This window comes from Ctenopharyngodon idella, chromosome 13 (assembly GCF_019924925.1).
Source record: "Ctenopharyngodon idella isolate HZGC_01 chromosome 13, HZGC01, whole genome shotgun sequence".
In the NCBI taxonomy this organism is placed as follows: Eukaryota; Metazoa; Chordata; class Actinopteri; order Cypriniformes; family Xenocyprididae; genus Ctenopharyngodon; species Ctenopharyngodon idella.
In genome coordinates this window covers 31,018,805-31,035,009 of record NC_067232.1, presented here as the reverse complement: position 1 = coordinate 31,035,009, position 16,205 = coordinate 31,018,805, and the positions used below count along the sequence as shown (strand labels likewise).

Below are 16,205 nucleotides of genomic sequence, written 5' to 3'. Positions count from 1 at the left end.
TGCTTGGCAACCAAAAACAGCCTACAGTTAGGAAAATGAAATATATTACCTAGGAGAAGAATTGTTTATTCTGATTATAAACAATAAATGTACCTACTTATGTGTATCTATTTATTTTACATTACTTATAATTCTTACTGAATGAGTCATGTTCAAAGATTTTGTTGTAAGCCTCTTGGGAACCACAAACCACAGTTTGGAAGTTAGACTCCAACTCTAAAACATTGCACCCCAGATCACCCAACCCAATGGGGAAATTATTGTCTTAATCACTCAGGTGCTTTAACAAACAGCTAAATAGATTTATTATATACAGACAATGCTATGAAATATGCTTTGTTTGGCCATAAGCAGTATAATGACTCACATTCCATCTCTTCATAATAAAAACTAATCTTCTCCTCGCAAAATATATTTAATATATTACAGAAAGAAATATCACTGCTCTGTTTGCAAGATACTAAACTTTAAGGAGAACAACACAAAATGATTTACAGTCACAAACTGTACAGCAGAGGTGGGGGAAAGCAGGGTAAACAAGAACATAATAAAGTGTAGATATATTTGGTTTATATACATTTCTGTAAAGAGTAAAAAAAAAAAAGAACATCGAAAGTAAGATGTAATATTTTTTTTTTCGTTGGGACATACAGCGGTGGCAAAACATACATTTGGACACTTGAGTCACACTTTAAAGTTTGAATGTCACTGGGTTAAAAAACAAAATATCAAACCAAGACAAATGATGCTGGAGGTTTTCTGATATATTTTTGCAACGACTTTAAACAAACTGCTGTTGAGAGATGATTTACTAAATGTACAAACTTTACTGTTGTTATTTGAAACCTGACAAACTTCTATTTGTGAAGTATTTTGCTTGTAAAATGTGCTTGTGCTGTCTTTCTTTACAAAAACTGACACTTGCATTGATATTTTGTGCAATGACATTTTTAAGTGTGTCTTAAGTGTCCGAATAGTTTTCAGGGCCACTGTATCATTCAGAGAATACACTTTAATATGAGAGACTCACATCAGACATTCATCAAATAATTACAAGAAAAAAGAGAAAGCCGAGAGAGAATGGGCTAGGAATATATGCTAATACACAGAGGATATCATGCACATGGCTAGTTATTTTTACTCAAAAGGCTTTTCAAGCTTCTCTCCACAGCTTCGTCTAATTCCTCCTCAAGCTCTTCTTTTTTGGACATGGCCAGTTTGGACTGGTAGTCCCTCACCACTTGGTCTATGTAAGGGGCACTTTGTGTTCCGTGCAGCATGACGGTCCACTCTTTCAGCAAGCCGCTCTGCGGGGTTTCTCCCTGGAAACCCACCTCCAGCAACCAGGTTCCACGAGGGTCCTCACCCCACGTGTGGGTGGTCATGAAGGGCCATTTGTCGAAGCCCACCTTGGCGTCGTCGTCCCGGGGTCGGCGGCTCAGCAGGATGGACTTGGTCCCCATGGGTGAAGTCATGTTGATGTTGAGGTCTCCGCGGCGACTGGCGTTGACGGTGATGACGGCCTGCACGTGCTCCAGATACCGTACGAAATTGTCCTTTCCCTGGCAGGCATCGGTTGTGATGCTCAGCACCAGTTTGTTTCCCGACTGTATTTTACTGCACAAAGAAAGAGAGCAAGAGAGTGAGATATTATAAAACTTGCATTTAATACTGCTAGAAAGCCAGAGGCAAAAGAAAAAATTGTATGCTATGATCGACGATGGAAGATACTGTCTAACTGGCTCGTTTACAGACAACAGATGACATTTTATCAGGTGCACTATATGTTAACCACTGCTGTATCACCAGCACCATGCTAACAGGGGTTGATATACATGCTATAATTCCACGGAGGACCTTTAGGCGAGCTCTAAGCATTTAAACTGGGACAAATGTTATGTTCTTCCATAATCACTTCTCTGGAACAATGGAACGTCCTTACTGATAAATATTTCTTTAGGGGAAAAGGCAGCGTGGAAAATTTCCGCAGATTTCTGTAGGATTCAAACTTGACAAAGTTCTACATCTCAACCCTTGTATGTTACGCATTTTATAAACAATTCTGGTTTTGATTTGATTATCAATTGATTCTACTATCGATAAGAGTGTAGTACTCTCAGCTCTATGTGAATTTTGAAAAATTAAAAACCCATTTACTTCCCTAATCTGACATATTTCATAGTCTAAATGAATATTTAATGAGGGAAACATGTAGGATACAATAGTTGTTTTTATCCATTGGGAATTGGTTGCTGAAAGGTGGGTGTTACATACCGGAATAAGGAGGGTTTAAAAATAAGATGACATTGTGATAAGGAAATATGTTTTATTTGGATAAAACATTGCAAAGGTGTTTAAATAACACCAAGAACATGCAGGACGAGAGGACGTTGTTTGTTTATTGTATATGATTAAAGTTTGTAAAACGTTTTCCGGTTCTCGCCTTCTTCTTCCCTTATTAACAAACCTCATTACACTGGTGCCGAAACCCGGGAGGAAGAAGGGACATTCTGTCGGAGAGCCCTCTCTGCTGAGAGGGATTGCGGTGTTGAGGGGGTCGGGCAGCATGATGGAGCGGTGACCGCCAGTGGCTGGCCGAGGCGGTGGTGCTGGACTGATGGAACAACAGGTAGGATGGGGAGCTCGCTGCCATGCTCCTGGGGCGAGGAAGGAATTGCCGTCGTTCACCGGAGGCCAGGACTGCTGCTGTCCGCCATGATAGGGGAGGAGCAGGAAGACCAAGGGAATGGGGAGCTCACTGCTGGGCGTCCGTAGTCAGAGGACCCATCGCTGGCCATTAGGCAGCAGGGGAGTATCGAGTCGTCCAACAAGGAGTGTCCAGTATCATCGCATTGCACCGCGAGCGAGAGTCTCTCAGCAGCTGGTCGAGGGCCGAGCAGCAGTGTGTCTGGGAACCGGATCAAGATTTTTTTCCCTCTCTCGTCTCTGTCTATACTCGTGCTTCTGTCTCCTTTTCCCTCGCCTTGTCTGTCCTTAACCCCCCGCCTCGTCTGTCCTTAACACCAGGTGCTGCAGCCGCCATGACTGGCTGAGAGCAGTCCCATGGGTACCCCCGGCCTGCAAGGATCAATGGGGGTTCACGAGTATAGTAAAAGTTATGCATATTTGGTGTGCTGTCCAGGGGTGGGCCGAACCCAGAGTACTACCCCCGGATTTGGTAAAAAGAGATAGAACTAGAAGTGAGGAGATGGGCTGGAGAAGAGATGCTGATGAACTCTCAGATGAACAGCGGTAAGTCTGTTGTATTTATACCTCTTGTCATTGGTTGAGTTGATTAACTGAATGTTCTCCACTTCTGCTAATTAGGTTAATTATCTGAACCTGTCATCTCGAACTTTGTTAATAAAACATCATTATGTGTCAAGCAGGGCGGGGCTGAGAGCCGTGAGAATGGAGTGATTCCAGTGGTGTGATTGTTAATGAGTGTCACCTGCGCACCACACCGGCTTCGTATCTCTCACGGAGGAGCTCTGGGAGCATAAAAGGAGGAACGAAGACAAGAGAGGACCAGGCCTGGATTTTACATTGTGTTTTGTTTATGTATTTGTTTTACTTTCATTTTGTTGTTTGTTTATTTTATATGATTAAAGTTTGTGAAATGTTCGCTGGTTCCCACCTTCTTCTTCCCTTCTCAACAAAAAAACAGGGGATCTAACAAGATAATTAATCAGACACAGCTGGGACAAATGAACTCAATAAGGGTAAACATAGAAACAAAGCAGTGGTGGGAAACTGAACAAAGGAGCTGATCAAAATACAAAAAGTCCAAAACAGACAGACATGTGACAATTATCTCCCCCTCCTGGAAGGCGTGTCCTCGCACCTAATAAGAGTCCAACCAGGGAGGGAGAAGTCCTGGAGGTGACAGGCTATGAGCAGGGCAGTGCCGGCAGGTCAGATAGCCTCCAGGGTGCTCGGGAGGACAGGGCGGAGCCAGGAGCTTGGGAGGCCATGGCGGATCAGGCAGTTCAAGGGACCATGGCGGTGCAGCCTCCGTGGCCTTGGCCCGGACCCCAGACTTGGCCACTATGACTGACTCAGGGACTGGAGCGGAGTCTGGAGCTGACTCGGGGACTGAAGCGGAGTCTGGAGCTGACTCGGGGACTGGAGCGGAGCCTGGAGAAGACTCTGGGACTGGAGTGGAATCTGGAGAAGACTCTGGGACTGGAGCGGAGTCTGGAGAAGATTCGGGGACTGGAGCCATCACCGGACTCTGGTCAGGGGCTGAAGCCATCACCGGACTCTGGTCAGGGGCTGGAGCAGACACTGGAGTGGATTCAGGGGCTGGAGAAGACACTGGAGCGGACCAAGGGGCTGGAACTATCTCTGGGCTTCAGGACATCCCCTCATACTCGACCAAAATGCCTAAGGGCACAAGTGTGGTGGCCATAATGGCAGAGGGCTCAGGAGTGGTGGTGGCCATCTTGACCGAGGGCTCAGGCGTGGCGGAGGCCATCTTGACTGCTGGATTGAGGACTTGGATGGTTTTGGGTCCTGCAGATGGATGGAGGCAGGCTGACTTCAGCGCTGACCTGACTGATATAATTGCTGGGTCTGCCACTTTGGCCCACAGGTCAACGCTGTAAGAGACCCATTTAAGTGCTCGGGGGAACGCCAGGGGACAGAAATGGACCGATCCATTGGAGCGGTATGTGGAGGGAACTGGCGTGGGGTGAGCTGGTGAGGCCACGTGTGTTTTTGATGGGGCTGGATGAGGAAGATACTTTTCTTTCTTAACTTCTTCAACTTCAAAATTAGAACCATTTAAATAGAGAATAAGATTAATAGACTCGACTAGAGAGAAATAACAAGCAGGTTCACTATACCAAATTGTATCCTCATCCAGTCCCATTTGAAAACACACACAGAAAGAGGTGTCAGGCCAGCTCACCTGATGGGAAAGCTCAAGGAACTCCTCCACATTCCTCTCCAAAGAACGACCATTCTGCCTAGTGATGAGCGCTTTCGAACACTGCTTCATGAAGCTACGAAACCTTTACGATTCTTTGTTTTGAATCAATGGTTCGGAGCGTGTTTCAAAGTGCCAAAGTCACGTGATTTCAGTTCATTATGTCATAACTGTTTCGAAACGTTCAGAAATTTCAATGGTTCACTGCTGGGGGTGATCTCTGTGAACCCATGAATCATGCGAATTCACTGAGAACATTGAACAAGTGTCTGTCTATTACCTGAGTATTAAGTGTCTAAAAGTGTCTATTACCTGATCTCTGATGAGTTTTACACAACTGTAGACGTCTTAATGAGGTATTTGTATAATTTAAAGGAATAATAGTAGTTAATAGTCTTTGTTTAGCTGACCCATCCATAGAATAAACAAAACAAGCTCTGAAAATTGATAAAAGAATACATATTATACAGACACTTAATATTTAATGGTATTAGATGATTAGTTAATTCCATCTTATAGATTATACTTTCAATAAAACATTTGCAATGAATTTGTAAAAGCTGTTTTTATGCATGTTTGGCATGAGTTTTTGTGGCATTTACACGGTTCTGACCAGCAGGGGTCACCAGCGTGTGGTGTTTCGAACGCTTCGAAACAGTGAATCATTTTGCGAAGCAATTGGTTCAATTGATTTGAAGCTTTGAAAAGCTTCGTTTCTCTCATCACTAATTCTGCCTCAGGTTCCAGAGGTGGTCCTCAGCTAGGATCATGTCTTGTGCTGCAAGATCCATTTCTGTTGGTCTGTCCTTCTGTCACGGTCGCTGGTTGCAGTACAAAGGAATATAATAAGGATCTTGATGCAGCAGCTTCTTTATTCAAACAAACTCAAAACTCTGTAAAATACTCAGAACCAGGAACAGAACAACCAACTTTACAATGATGAGGACAGACAGAGAACTGAGAGAAACACAGGGTTTAAATACAAGAACAAACAGAGGAGCTAACAAGATAATTAATCAGACACAGCTGGGACAAATGAACTCAATGAGGGTAACCATAGAAACAAAGCAGTGGCGGGAAACTGAACAAAGGAGCTGATCAAAATACAAAAAGTCCAAAACAGACAGACATGTGACACTTGTATGTTCAAGTGTACTTCTTTTTCACAAGGGTTAAGAAAGAAAAAAAAGGTTAGTTTATATTTCACACTGATTTCCCAATAAATCAGTGCAGGAGAAAGTCAGTAGATTCTATCTGGGCTTTGCTATTAGATCACATTAATGTTCCCAGTGACATTTACAGAGTTAATATTAATTCAGCAACATTAGCTAATAAACAAGTATAAATGTGAAGACTATAATGTGAAAACCATATCTGGCTATAATGGATAGGCAACAGGCTTAGACAAATGTGTTATGCTACAACTACAGAAATGTCAAATAAATAAACACCAAAATTAGTATCTGTGCAAGAGCTAGAGCTCTAATGCAAAGCTTCTGTTTTCATTTCAGAAATAACCTTACAGTTCTACCACAAGCAGCAAAACTGGGCCATGGGGAAAAAAAATGATTATATGTTCCTCTATTTTCAATGGCACACCATCGTGGTGCCAACAATTGGTTTGGCCAGATGATGTTTTTTTTTCGCCTCCATAAGGCTTTCTTTGTTGTGGCGTGAGCACAAAGGCCCGCCACTGCTGACTGGCTGTTTTGTGCCTCTGCGATGATAACGGCGGAGGACTTGAGTGAGCGGCCGTAAAGTGGATGTAATGGCATTATCAGAGGCAGGTCTCCCAGCCTGGCCCATTACGGCACTCAGATTAGTGGGTGTGTTTGTGTGCGCATCAGTCTTTGAGAGGCTAGTGTTTCCCGGGAAACTAGTTAATAGAAATATCCGAAGGCCACACAAGAGGACACAAGGGTCTGGATGTGTTTGGTGCATAAAGGCGAGACAACAGTTATTAAAAGAGCCACAGGAAACTAAGGAAATGTAAGATCCGTTGCGAGGCAGTGTGTTTGTGAAGACCTATTTAGCACATAAATGTCATACAGCTAGGAACAAATGTGAAGACTTTCATGTTAATCAGGTTGTTGGCAACTATTTCATTTGTAATTATGAACATCATTCATAAATCGTAAATGTAACTATTTTTACGTTAATTAAATGCAGCAATTTACATAAGAACATACATAGAACACAGTTCATTAATGGAAGCTTGTTTCCACCACAGAATAAAAAAGGGGAATTGCGATTTTTATTTCTGAGTTTACATCTTGCAATTCTATTTTATTATTTTTTTTCTACCACATTATAAAAACATAAAAAATATAATTGACTTTTTATCTTGCACTTCTGATTTTTTTTTCTCATAATTGCAAAATTATATCTTAGAATTCTGAGTTTATATCTCTCACAATAGAGTATGTGTACCAAATTTTGTTTCAAAATTTAGGGTACCTTAACTTGGCAGTGATCTGACAACATGCAAATGTAATAAATGGCTTTGCTTATAACAGTAGACACATCAGCGAACAGAGAACTCTGTCTGGGACAACAAATTGAGCCATGACCTGAAGCCAGTGTGAGTTATAAAGAAAAATGCTGTTGGTAGCTATAGCTGACACTGAGACAGCACTGTGGGACTTTGGGGGAGATCATTGATGAACGTTGTTATAGATAGAACAGCTCACAAACAAGAAGTAACATGAACTGATGCTTTGTTTTTAATTACCATTCTGGAAAAAAAGGTGGTACACTGTGTGTCAATTGCTGCCTGTGAATTTTTTTTTTTTTTTTCTGCATAGCTTCGTGGGAGCACTGCGACAACTACTGTAATCAGCGTGCCGGCAAAACAACATTCCGTATGTGGAAAATGCAGACAGATTATCTACCATATATTTGTACTTGTTTTTCAACTATAGTCCTAGTATGCAATGCAGTTTTATGTCTTCATCATTTTTTGTCACCTCTATCTATCTATCTATCTGGCCCTGTTTACACCTGGTATTAAGATGCTTTTTGGTCGATTGGATCACAAGTAGATGAGGGAGACACTTTTCCATTTACACCTGGTATTTTAATCCTTTTTTTTTTTTTTTTTTTTTTGTCCACTTTCAACCTGTCCTGAATTCTTTGAGGGAGTTTTTCCAGATCTTATCTCTTAAAATAAGCTCAAAATAAGCAATTTAAACATGAATGCGCCCGGAGATGATGAAAAAATATACAGAGAGCATTAGCTTTTGTTTCCACGGTGAACGCTGTAAGTGCGAGTTAGAAATTAGGAATGGTGAGAGAACATTGTGCTTGGTACATTTTTCATCTTCAAACTAAACTTGGGTCTTCAGCTGACAAAGTTTAAATCCCGTCTGGCTAGCGCGCTTCAAATAATGGTTACGTATTAGGTCAGTAGGCGGAGAGTAGGTGGTCTTTTGTGGCTGTTCGAACGGATTCGACCACATGAGCATTCACACTACGAAAGCAATCCGTTTTTGACTACCTCTGGAAGTGATCGAAAGTGGACAAGCTCAAAACATTTTAGACCTGTGTTTAGACCCATTTACACCTGTATTTAGCATCTACTTGTGATCCGTTTAACCAAAAACACATCTTAATACCAGGTGTTAACAGGGCCTCTGTCCGTTTGTCTGCCTGTCTGTCTATCTATCTATCTATCTATCTGTAGAGGAAACTGGCATTGAGATAAAGGAAAATGCTAAGGGATAGCATTTCTTGCTGTTGGTTTAAATATACTTATAAACTATAAATTATATTGGTTATAATGAATGAAAGTACTGAAGATAAAGGTTCTGAAAGTTCTGAAAGGTATATAAAATTGTTTTATTAAATATAGATGTTGCTAAATCTTCTAATAGCCTAGACAATCATACATTTGGGGAACTCGAGCTAAATCAATTAAAACCTGATATTTTCTGACTAGAGTGACACTTGTTGTTTTGTTCTGTAGTTAGTATCATATACTGTACGCTTGGAGGGATTCATTAGCCAGTGCGGATGGGGGTCTTATCACACAGCAAATGCTCTGCATGCTTCTACTCATTACCCTTCACTCACATCTTTCCCTCTACCGCTGCTTAATTGCTGTTCTTGAATTGTGCCTCGGCCAGAACTTCCACCAACCCTGTGTTATGGGTATGATATGAGTGTTGACGCTTTGTCGATGGGGGTTTTGACAAGGACACCTACATAAATAAGAGCACACACATACACAGAGACAAATCTCTCTGCGCCAGAGGAGCTCAGTGTAATTGCGGCTGTTGCCATAGCTTGCAATGCCCAGCAGTGAGTGGGAGAGGACTAATTATAGCAGATGTGAGAATGAGAGGCAGAGAGTAGCAGAGTGAGTGTGGAGAGTCAGGAGGGCTGACACATGCAATATGCCATCACACAGAGTACGGAGGGGGTCAGACCTGAGCCGGACAATCGGACAATCAAGCTACAGCTATCACACATACACAGAGACACACACATTTTTAATACATTTAAATTAATATTATTACATTTAAATGTAAATGTAATAATATTAACACTATAAATACAATATGCAGTTCTTCACCTCTGATCTTTAGAAAAACGGCGAGTGGCGAGTGGAATTTGCATGTCGAGACACTCCCCCATACATACGGGTATATAAGATGGCGTCACACATCTACTCAGCCAGTGGGTTGCAGTGGAGCCAGTGGGTTGCATAGCGATCACTCTTACAATCATGAATCAACGAGTGCGCTACTGAGATCGTTCTACGCTGGTAGAGAGGGCGCATTCAGTGGGTTTAGCCATTCTAAAAGAGTAGTGCACAGTTAAGTGCAGCGAAATTCCCATTGGTGCTTCAGTGCAAAGAGCAGATTCCCCTAAAAGAGCAAGCACGCTCAGCAAGCGTCTTTTTAAAGATGCCTTTCTGTCCGTGTGTTTCTGGATGCGGTCATCTCCTGTCTTCATTTGACGGCCATGATCACTGCATGTCTGGGGCAAAAGCATGCTGAGATGGCATTCATGGATGGATCCATGTCGATACTGCAGTCGCGACTCTCCTTCATTGTGAAGGTTGGAGTCCCCTTTGCTGTTACTCAGTATGCAGCCTCTGCACAATGCAGAGCCACGGGCATGGTTAACATACTGAGATCTGAGAGTTAAAGTGGGAGAATTCCCGCTGGGCCAGTCCCTATGGACCTCCCGCTCCTCTGCAGTGTCGTGTGCCATCAACCTGGCTGCTAAGGCTTACAGTGTCACTGGACAGGCATCTCCGCCTTGCATGTGATGACTAGATGATGTCCATCCTATAATCTCTGTGGTCCTTTCTGGTTTGCAGAGAGCTCCCTTTGAGCTGCTGGAGTCAGTTGAGCTTAAGATCCTGTCTCTAAAGACAGCACTCCTTACTGCGCTCACTTCCATCCAGAGGGTGGGGCACACGCAGGCATTTTCGGTCAGCAAATCATGCCTTGAGTTTGGGCCGGCTTCTTCTCACATCATCCTGAGACCCGAGCCTGGATACTTGCCTAAAGTTCCCACCACTCCCTTCCAGGACTGGGTGGTGAACTTGCAAGCGCTGCCCCTGGAGGAGGCATAACCAGCCCTGGCATTACTGTGTCCCGTTTGTGCCCTGCGAGTTTACATGGACCGCACGCAGAGCTTCAGAAGTTCTGAGCAGCTCTTTGTCTGCTTTGGAGGTCAGCAGAAGGGAAAGGCTGTCTCCAAACAGAGGTTGGCCCACTGGACAGCGGATGCCATTGCCTTGGCCTACCAATCCCAAAGCGAGCTGTGCCCCCTAGGAGTGAGGGCTCACTCCACTCAGAGTGTTGCCTCCTCCTGGGCGTTAGTGCACAGTGCCTCTTTGGCAGACATCTAATATCTTTGTTAGATTCTACAATCTCCGGGTGGAGCTGGTTTCTTCCCGTGTGTTGGGTACAAACAGGTAATGTGCGGGAAGGCTGGCTCGGTGTCTTGCTTGCAGCACCATTCCCCTCTAAGGGGGGACACAAGAGCTTTGGCTCTCCAGGTGAGTTCCCCACTTGGTGAACCCTGGATTGAGTTTCCTCCAAGCATCCTTCGGCAGTCAGATGCGGCGGAGGCGTCTGATGGCAGGCCCAGTACTCAAGTACATACCTGCTCGGTCAGCCCCTGTACTGGGCTAGATGCCCCATGTGTTGTGATTCCCCCTTGGTTATTCCATATGTGTATTCTTCCATGGTATGGTTTACCTGTCAGTAAACCCATGTCTTTCCCTTGGCAGATTTTGCTCTGCCCCGCCTCCATCCCTCTCTAGGCAGGATGTATCACAGAGGTCTTTCCATATGTAGCACTGCACCACGCGTCAGTCCATATGTGTGTTTACACGTTTCTCCTCAAGAAATAACAATGTAATGGAACAGCTGCTACAACTGTCTCCCTTTCATCCCGTTGGGGTGGAGGACTATCATTCTGGGCTTATGTGGGGCGCTGGGTAGGTAACGACTCAACGGGAGTAGTTGCCAATTGGGCACGCTACAGCTTGCCAGCATCTGCATCTCTATTAGTCATAACACAGTTCAGTGGTTGTGGCGTTTACCATAGAGACCCCATTTGTCAGTCGACATAACGTTGTAGTGACTGACAGATAGTGATCTTCTTGGTTACTGATGTAGCCTTTGTTCCCTGATGGAGGAAACAGAGACGTTATGTCCCCCCTGCCACAACCCTGAACAACCACTGAATGGTGGGGCCCTCGTCTTGGCTTCTCAGCATGAAAAATAATTTTTATTACACTTTATTTTGATAGTCCACTTTCGACATTCTACTAATTAACTTTGCAATTACATGTCAACTACCAGTCATTAGACTATTAGTGACTGTAGTAGACTGTTAGGTTAGGGTTAGTGTTAGGGTTCGGTTTAGTATAATAAGTTGACATGTCTTTTTGCAATATTTGCATTTATTTACATGTATGCATTTAAAAGACACTTTTATCCAAAGCGACTTAAAAAAGAGGAAATAAGTAATTAGTCAGAGAGCTAACAATATTTGTAATAAACAATGCCAGAAAACTACATTATGGAGGAAAGCTAGCAAAGAGGAGATATGAATTTACAGGTCAGAGTTTACAAAAACTGACTAATGTGTGTTCTTATATTATTACAAAATGTTTGTCTTCATAATCTTTTATCAAAATGTAATAAATTGCGCCGACTTTGTGGCCTTTCCTTTCCGGCTGACGTCACTAGTCCCTTTTATTTTTTAAACATTTGGCTCACTTCTGGAAAGAAATGCTCACAATCCAGCCATTTCCCACCCTATATTCTTCCTTCATCATCCTGTTCACTTGGAAATATTACTGTCAGATTGCTGAAGTAAAATGGTTGCAAACAGCATTACATGTTGTAGTCTTATTGGTTGCTTTTCTGGTGTATTTTCTGTACTCACTGTATCTCCTGCACAGATCCAGCTACACAGTGGAATCGTTCCGGAACAGTTTTCCACTCACGGGCGAGTTTGACCATTCCTCCGGCATCTAACACGCCATAGCCGAACAGATGGTTGAACTCCAGGCCCACACCGTTCCTCCTCCACTGATGCACCTCGTCATGCAGTTTGTTCCTCTTAGAGGTGAGTACTGTCAGATGCTGCAGGTCCCTCCAGGTCAAGTTTGGACTACAGGAAAACACACACACACACACACACATAAAAATAAAGGAAATAAAGTCTGTATAAATAAAAAAAACTGCTATGATAATGGCTGCTTGTCATAAACTTGAATCATTCAAGCCTCCTTTAAAATAAATGTGCTCTGTTGAGTCAATGACTTCCTGTAAAGAGCACATAGCAACGGAACAACAAAACCCTTACAGTCGCATATGGTTTCTCAAGAGTCCTTGATTCAAGATGAAGAGCAATGTGCACAGAGCGGTAGAGGAAGCGGATGTTGACTACACTGTTTTACTGACTACTCTCTGACTATTAATCCAAGAGATGGGCAGTTAAGACTAAAATCTGGTATGAGTGAATGGTTTATATTTTATAATTACACAGCTCTCTGGAACACTTCACCCTGATCAATCACAGCATTCAGCGGCAAAACATTTCTGAATAACCACCGCTTACCCCTGCTGTATAACTGACCGCTCATCTGGGCAACCAGTCTTACAAAATGATCACTGAGTATAGTAAAAATAGGCTTGGAGGTCTTTAGCATTACTGTTATGGTAATGTTGTATTGTCTAAGTGAAAAAGAAAAAGAAAAAACGTAGGACAGGACTTGATTCTGTGCATCGATTGTTGACTGGATGATGAAATGTGAGCGTGACATTCAAAAGTATATGCATATGAGCGTGAGCTTGCAAGGGTGGAATTAAAATGGAGTAAATGACTGGAGAATCCAACATACGCCACCAGAGAGAATTATGACAGTTAACCAGATCCAATTATGACATTTTGATTAAACATTACGAAGTCAAACAAAAAAAAAAAAAAGAAACACATACATCGATGAGTGGTTCAGAATAAGATCTATAACATGCATTTAGAAAATGGATAGTGTGAACTGTCATTTCATGTCGACAGTAAAATAGAGGAAAACAAGTAACTTAGACTGCAGATTAATAATAATACATAAATGAATGCAATATTGTTGCAGTCTAGTTTGTGTCTAGTTCATATGGTAATTGACTACTTTTCTTGCCCGAACCTTTATGCTACAAGTAATATAACAAATACTCCAATCAATATTTTACACATGTGTGTTTATTCCTTTGGTAAGTATTGATTGAAATGGATTTTATTTATGCTACCTCCCTGACCCTAGAACAGGGTCGTAACACAGTGTATCATGAAACCTCCCAGCCCTATACTGTACAAAACCCTTCAACCATAGTTCTGGTGCTGCTCAAGTATACAGTACAAACACATGCAAATGAACCTACAGTTTACAATGCGTATTTGCTTTTGGCTGAACAAAGAGGCCGCTCTCTTGCCACCTACATCATTATTTAGTACTGAGCAAACACAAAGACTTTACTCAGGAAAGGCCGTGTCAACAGTTATTAACACCAGTCCTAACATCCTACTAAAATGTGTGAATGGAAGCAGAAACAATGTGGCAAAACTGCCACTTTGATTTTTAGCTCTGACTTTCGACAACTAGCCTTGACTCGTCTAGACTGAATACTGGGGCAAAACTCTAGGCAAAATGTGTGTAGTGTATTATAGCCTTAAGCAGTAGCAATTTATATCTCTGTAGTCAACTACAATTGTTGTAGTATGTTCGTTCTCACAGCTCTGCCTGTTCCCCCTCCAAAGTGCAGTTCTTCATTTGTATTTGTAACTTGCTCCTCATCTCTAGTACCCTATTAGTTCTCTTTTTGGATTCTGGTTGTTTCTCATTTCTGCTCACTTGTGGCAATTACTTTATCTGTGATTCCTGCCGGTCTCATTGAGAAGAGCTCTGTCTGTTTCTGACCTAGATCCTGCTTTCTGTTATTGGCTTGTTTCTAATTAGAATTTACCTGTTTTTTTTTTTTTTTTTTTTTTTTCTTTTTCTTTAAAATTTATCAATTAATTAATTTGTAGCAGTAAATGAAGAGATGTCATATCGCTCACAAGTTCAGTATGGAGTACCACAAGGCTCTGTACTAGGACTGTTGCTTTTCACTCTGTACATGCTACCCTTGGGAGATATCATTAGGAAGCATGGTGTTCGTTTTCACTGTTATGCTGATGATATTCAGCTGTATTTTTCTTCGCGTCCTGATGAAACTTACCAATTCACAAAATTAACGGAATGCATAGTTGGTATAAAAAAAATTGGATGACTAGTAATTTCCTACTACTTAATTGTGGAAAAAAAAAAATAGGTTTTAATTATTGGACCAAGACCCCCATCACATAATAACTCTAACACTTGATGGCTGCTCTGTTAAGTCTTCGTCGTCAGTTAGGAACCTGGGTGTGCTCTTTGATACCAATCATTTGTAAAACCAAATTTTTCCATCTTAAAATAAATCTAAATTACGACATATGCTCTCAATGTCAGATGCAGAAAAATTAATTCATGCGTTCATATCCTCAAAGCTAGATTACTGTAAAGCTCTACTGAGTGGTTGCCCTGCACACTTAATAAACAAACTATAGCTGGTCCAAAATGCAGCAGCTAGAGTTCTTACTAGAACCAGGAAGTATGACCATATTAGCCCGGTTCTTTTAACACTGCATTGGTTCCCTATTAAACATTGCTTGCTAATTACTTGCAAAGCACTAAATGGTTTAGCTCCCCAGTACTTGAGTGAGCTCTTAACGCATTATAGTCCTCTGTGTGTATTGTGGTCTCAAAATTCTGGCCAGTTCATAATACCTAGAATATTAAAATCGACTGCAGGAGGTAGATCCTTCTCCTTTTTAGCACCCAAACTCTGGAACAGTCTTCCTAGCATTGTTCGGGAAGCAGACATACTCTGTCAATTTAAATCTAGACTAAAAACACATCTCTTTAACCTGGCATACACATAACACATTATTAATTTCTATTACTCAAATCAGTCAAATGATTGTTAGGCTTCTTAAATTAGGTCAATTGAAACTGGGAACATTTCCTATAACACCCGATGTACTTGTTACATCGTAAGAAGAATGGCATCTACGCTAATACTACTAGTCTGTCGGTCTCATCTTTATCCCAAGGTTACCATAGTCAGCCAGATCTGGGTCATATGCAGATCAGATGGTGGACCTGCATCTAGACCTCACCACAGCCCTGAATGTCAGCAGAGACCGTGTCTACTAGAACAATCCCCTGTGAGGATATACACTGTTCCTGGTTGTCAGAAAACTGCATCAATGCTTAAGCGTCTTAGGAAACAATTTTAGGAAAGAGTTCATGGCAAGGTTTTTTTAAAAAAAAAAAAGTTGCCAGCCAGCATCAGCAGTTTTTATGTTTTTCACGAAACTTTCACAATATTTTATTGTATGAATATCTGAACATACAATATTTCAAAAGAAAGAACAGATACTCTGTTTTAAACAACAACACAATCAACAAACATTTTATTCTAGCTTCATTCATTCATGCGTTAGACATTTCATTCAATAACATAAGGCAGTTTGGATTTAAGTGCTCTTAAATGTCTGATGATCGTGTTATTTTACATGTGCCTCAGCAATGCTTCTATCGCTTGTTTCTGCTTCTTCTTCACTTATTTTTCGATCAGAAGATGTGTAATAGCACCCCCTACCGTATAACAGTGGAAACATGGATTGCTGGAAAATTCCGGGGAAAGAATTAATAACTGCAGGA

At 41.9% G+C, this 16,205-nt stretch overlaps 1 protein-coding gene across 1 annotated transcript in view; it reads right to left on the bottom strand.

Moving 5' to 3' along the window:
- Positions 1–447: 447 nt before the first annotated feature.
- pcsk2 (proprotein convertase subtilisin/kexin type 2) overlaps positions 448–16,205 on the bottom strand; it is a 61,482-nt gene continuing 45,724 nt past the window's right edge. Inside the window, exons 11-12 of the mRNA XM_051917574.1 lie at positions 12,344–12,571; positions 448–1,617 (exon numbers count right to left, since the gene is read on the bottom strand). Of these exons, the coding sequence (XP_051773534.1) occupies positions 1,128–1,617; positions 12,344–12,571 (718 nt within the window). The 3' untranslated portion in view covers positions 448–1,127. The remainder of the gene's footprint in view (positions 1,618–12,343; positions 12,572–16,205) is intronic.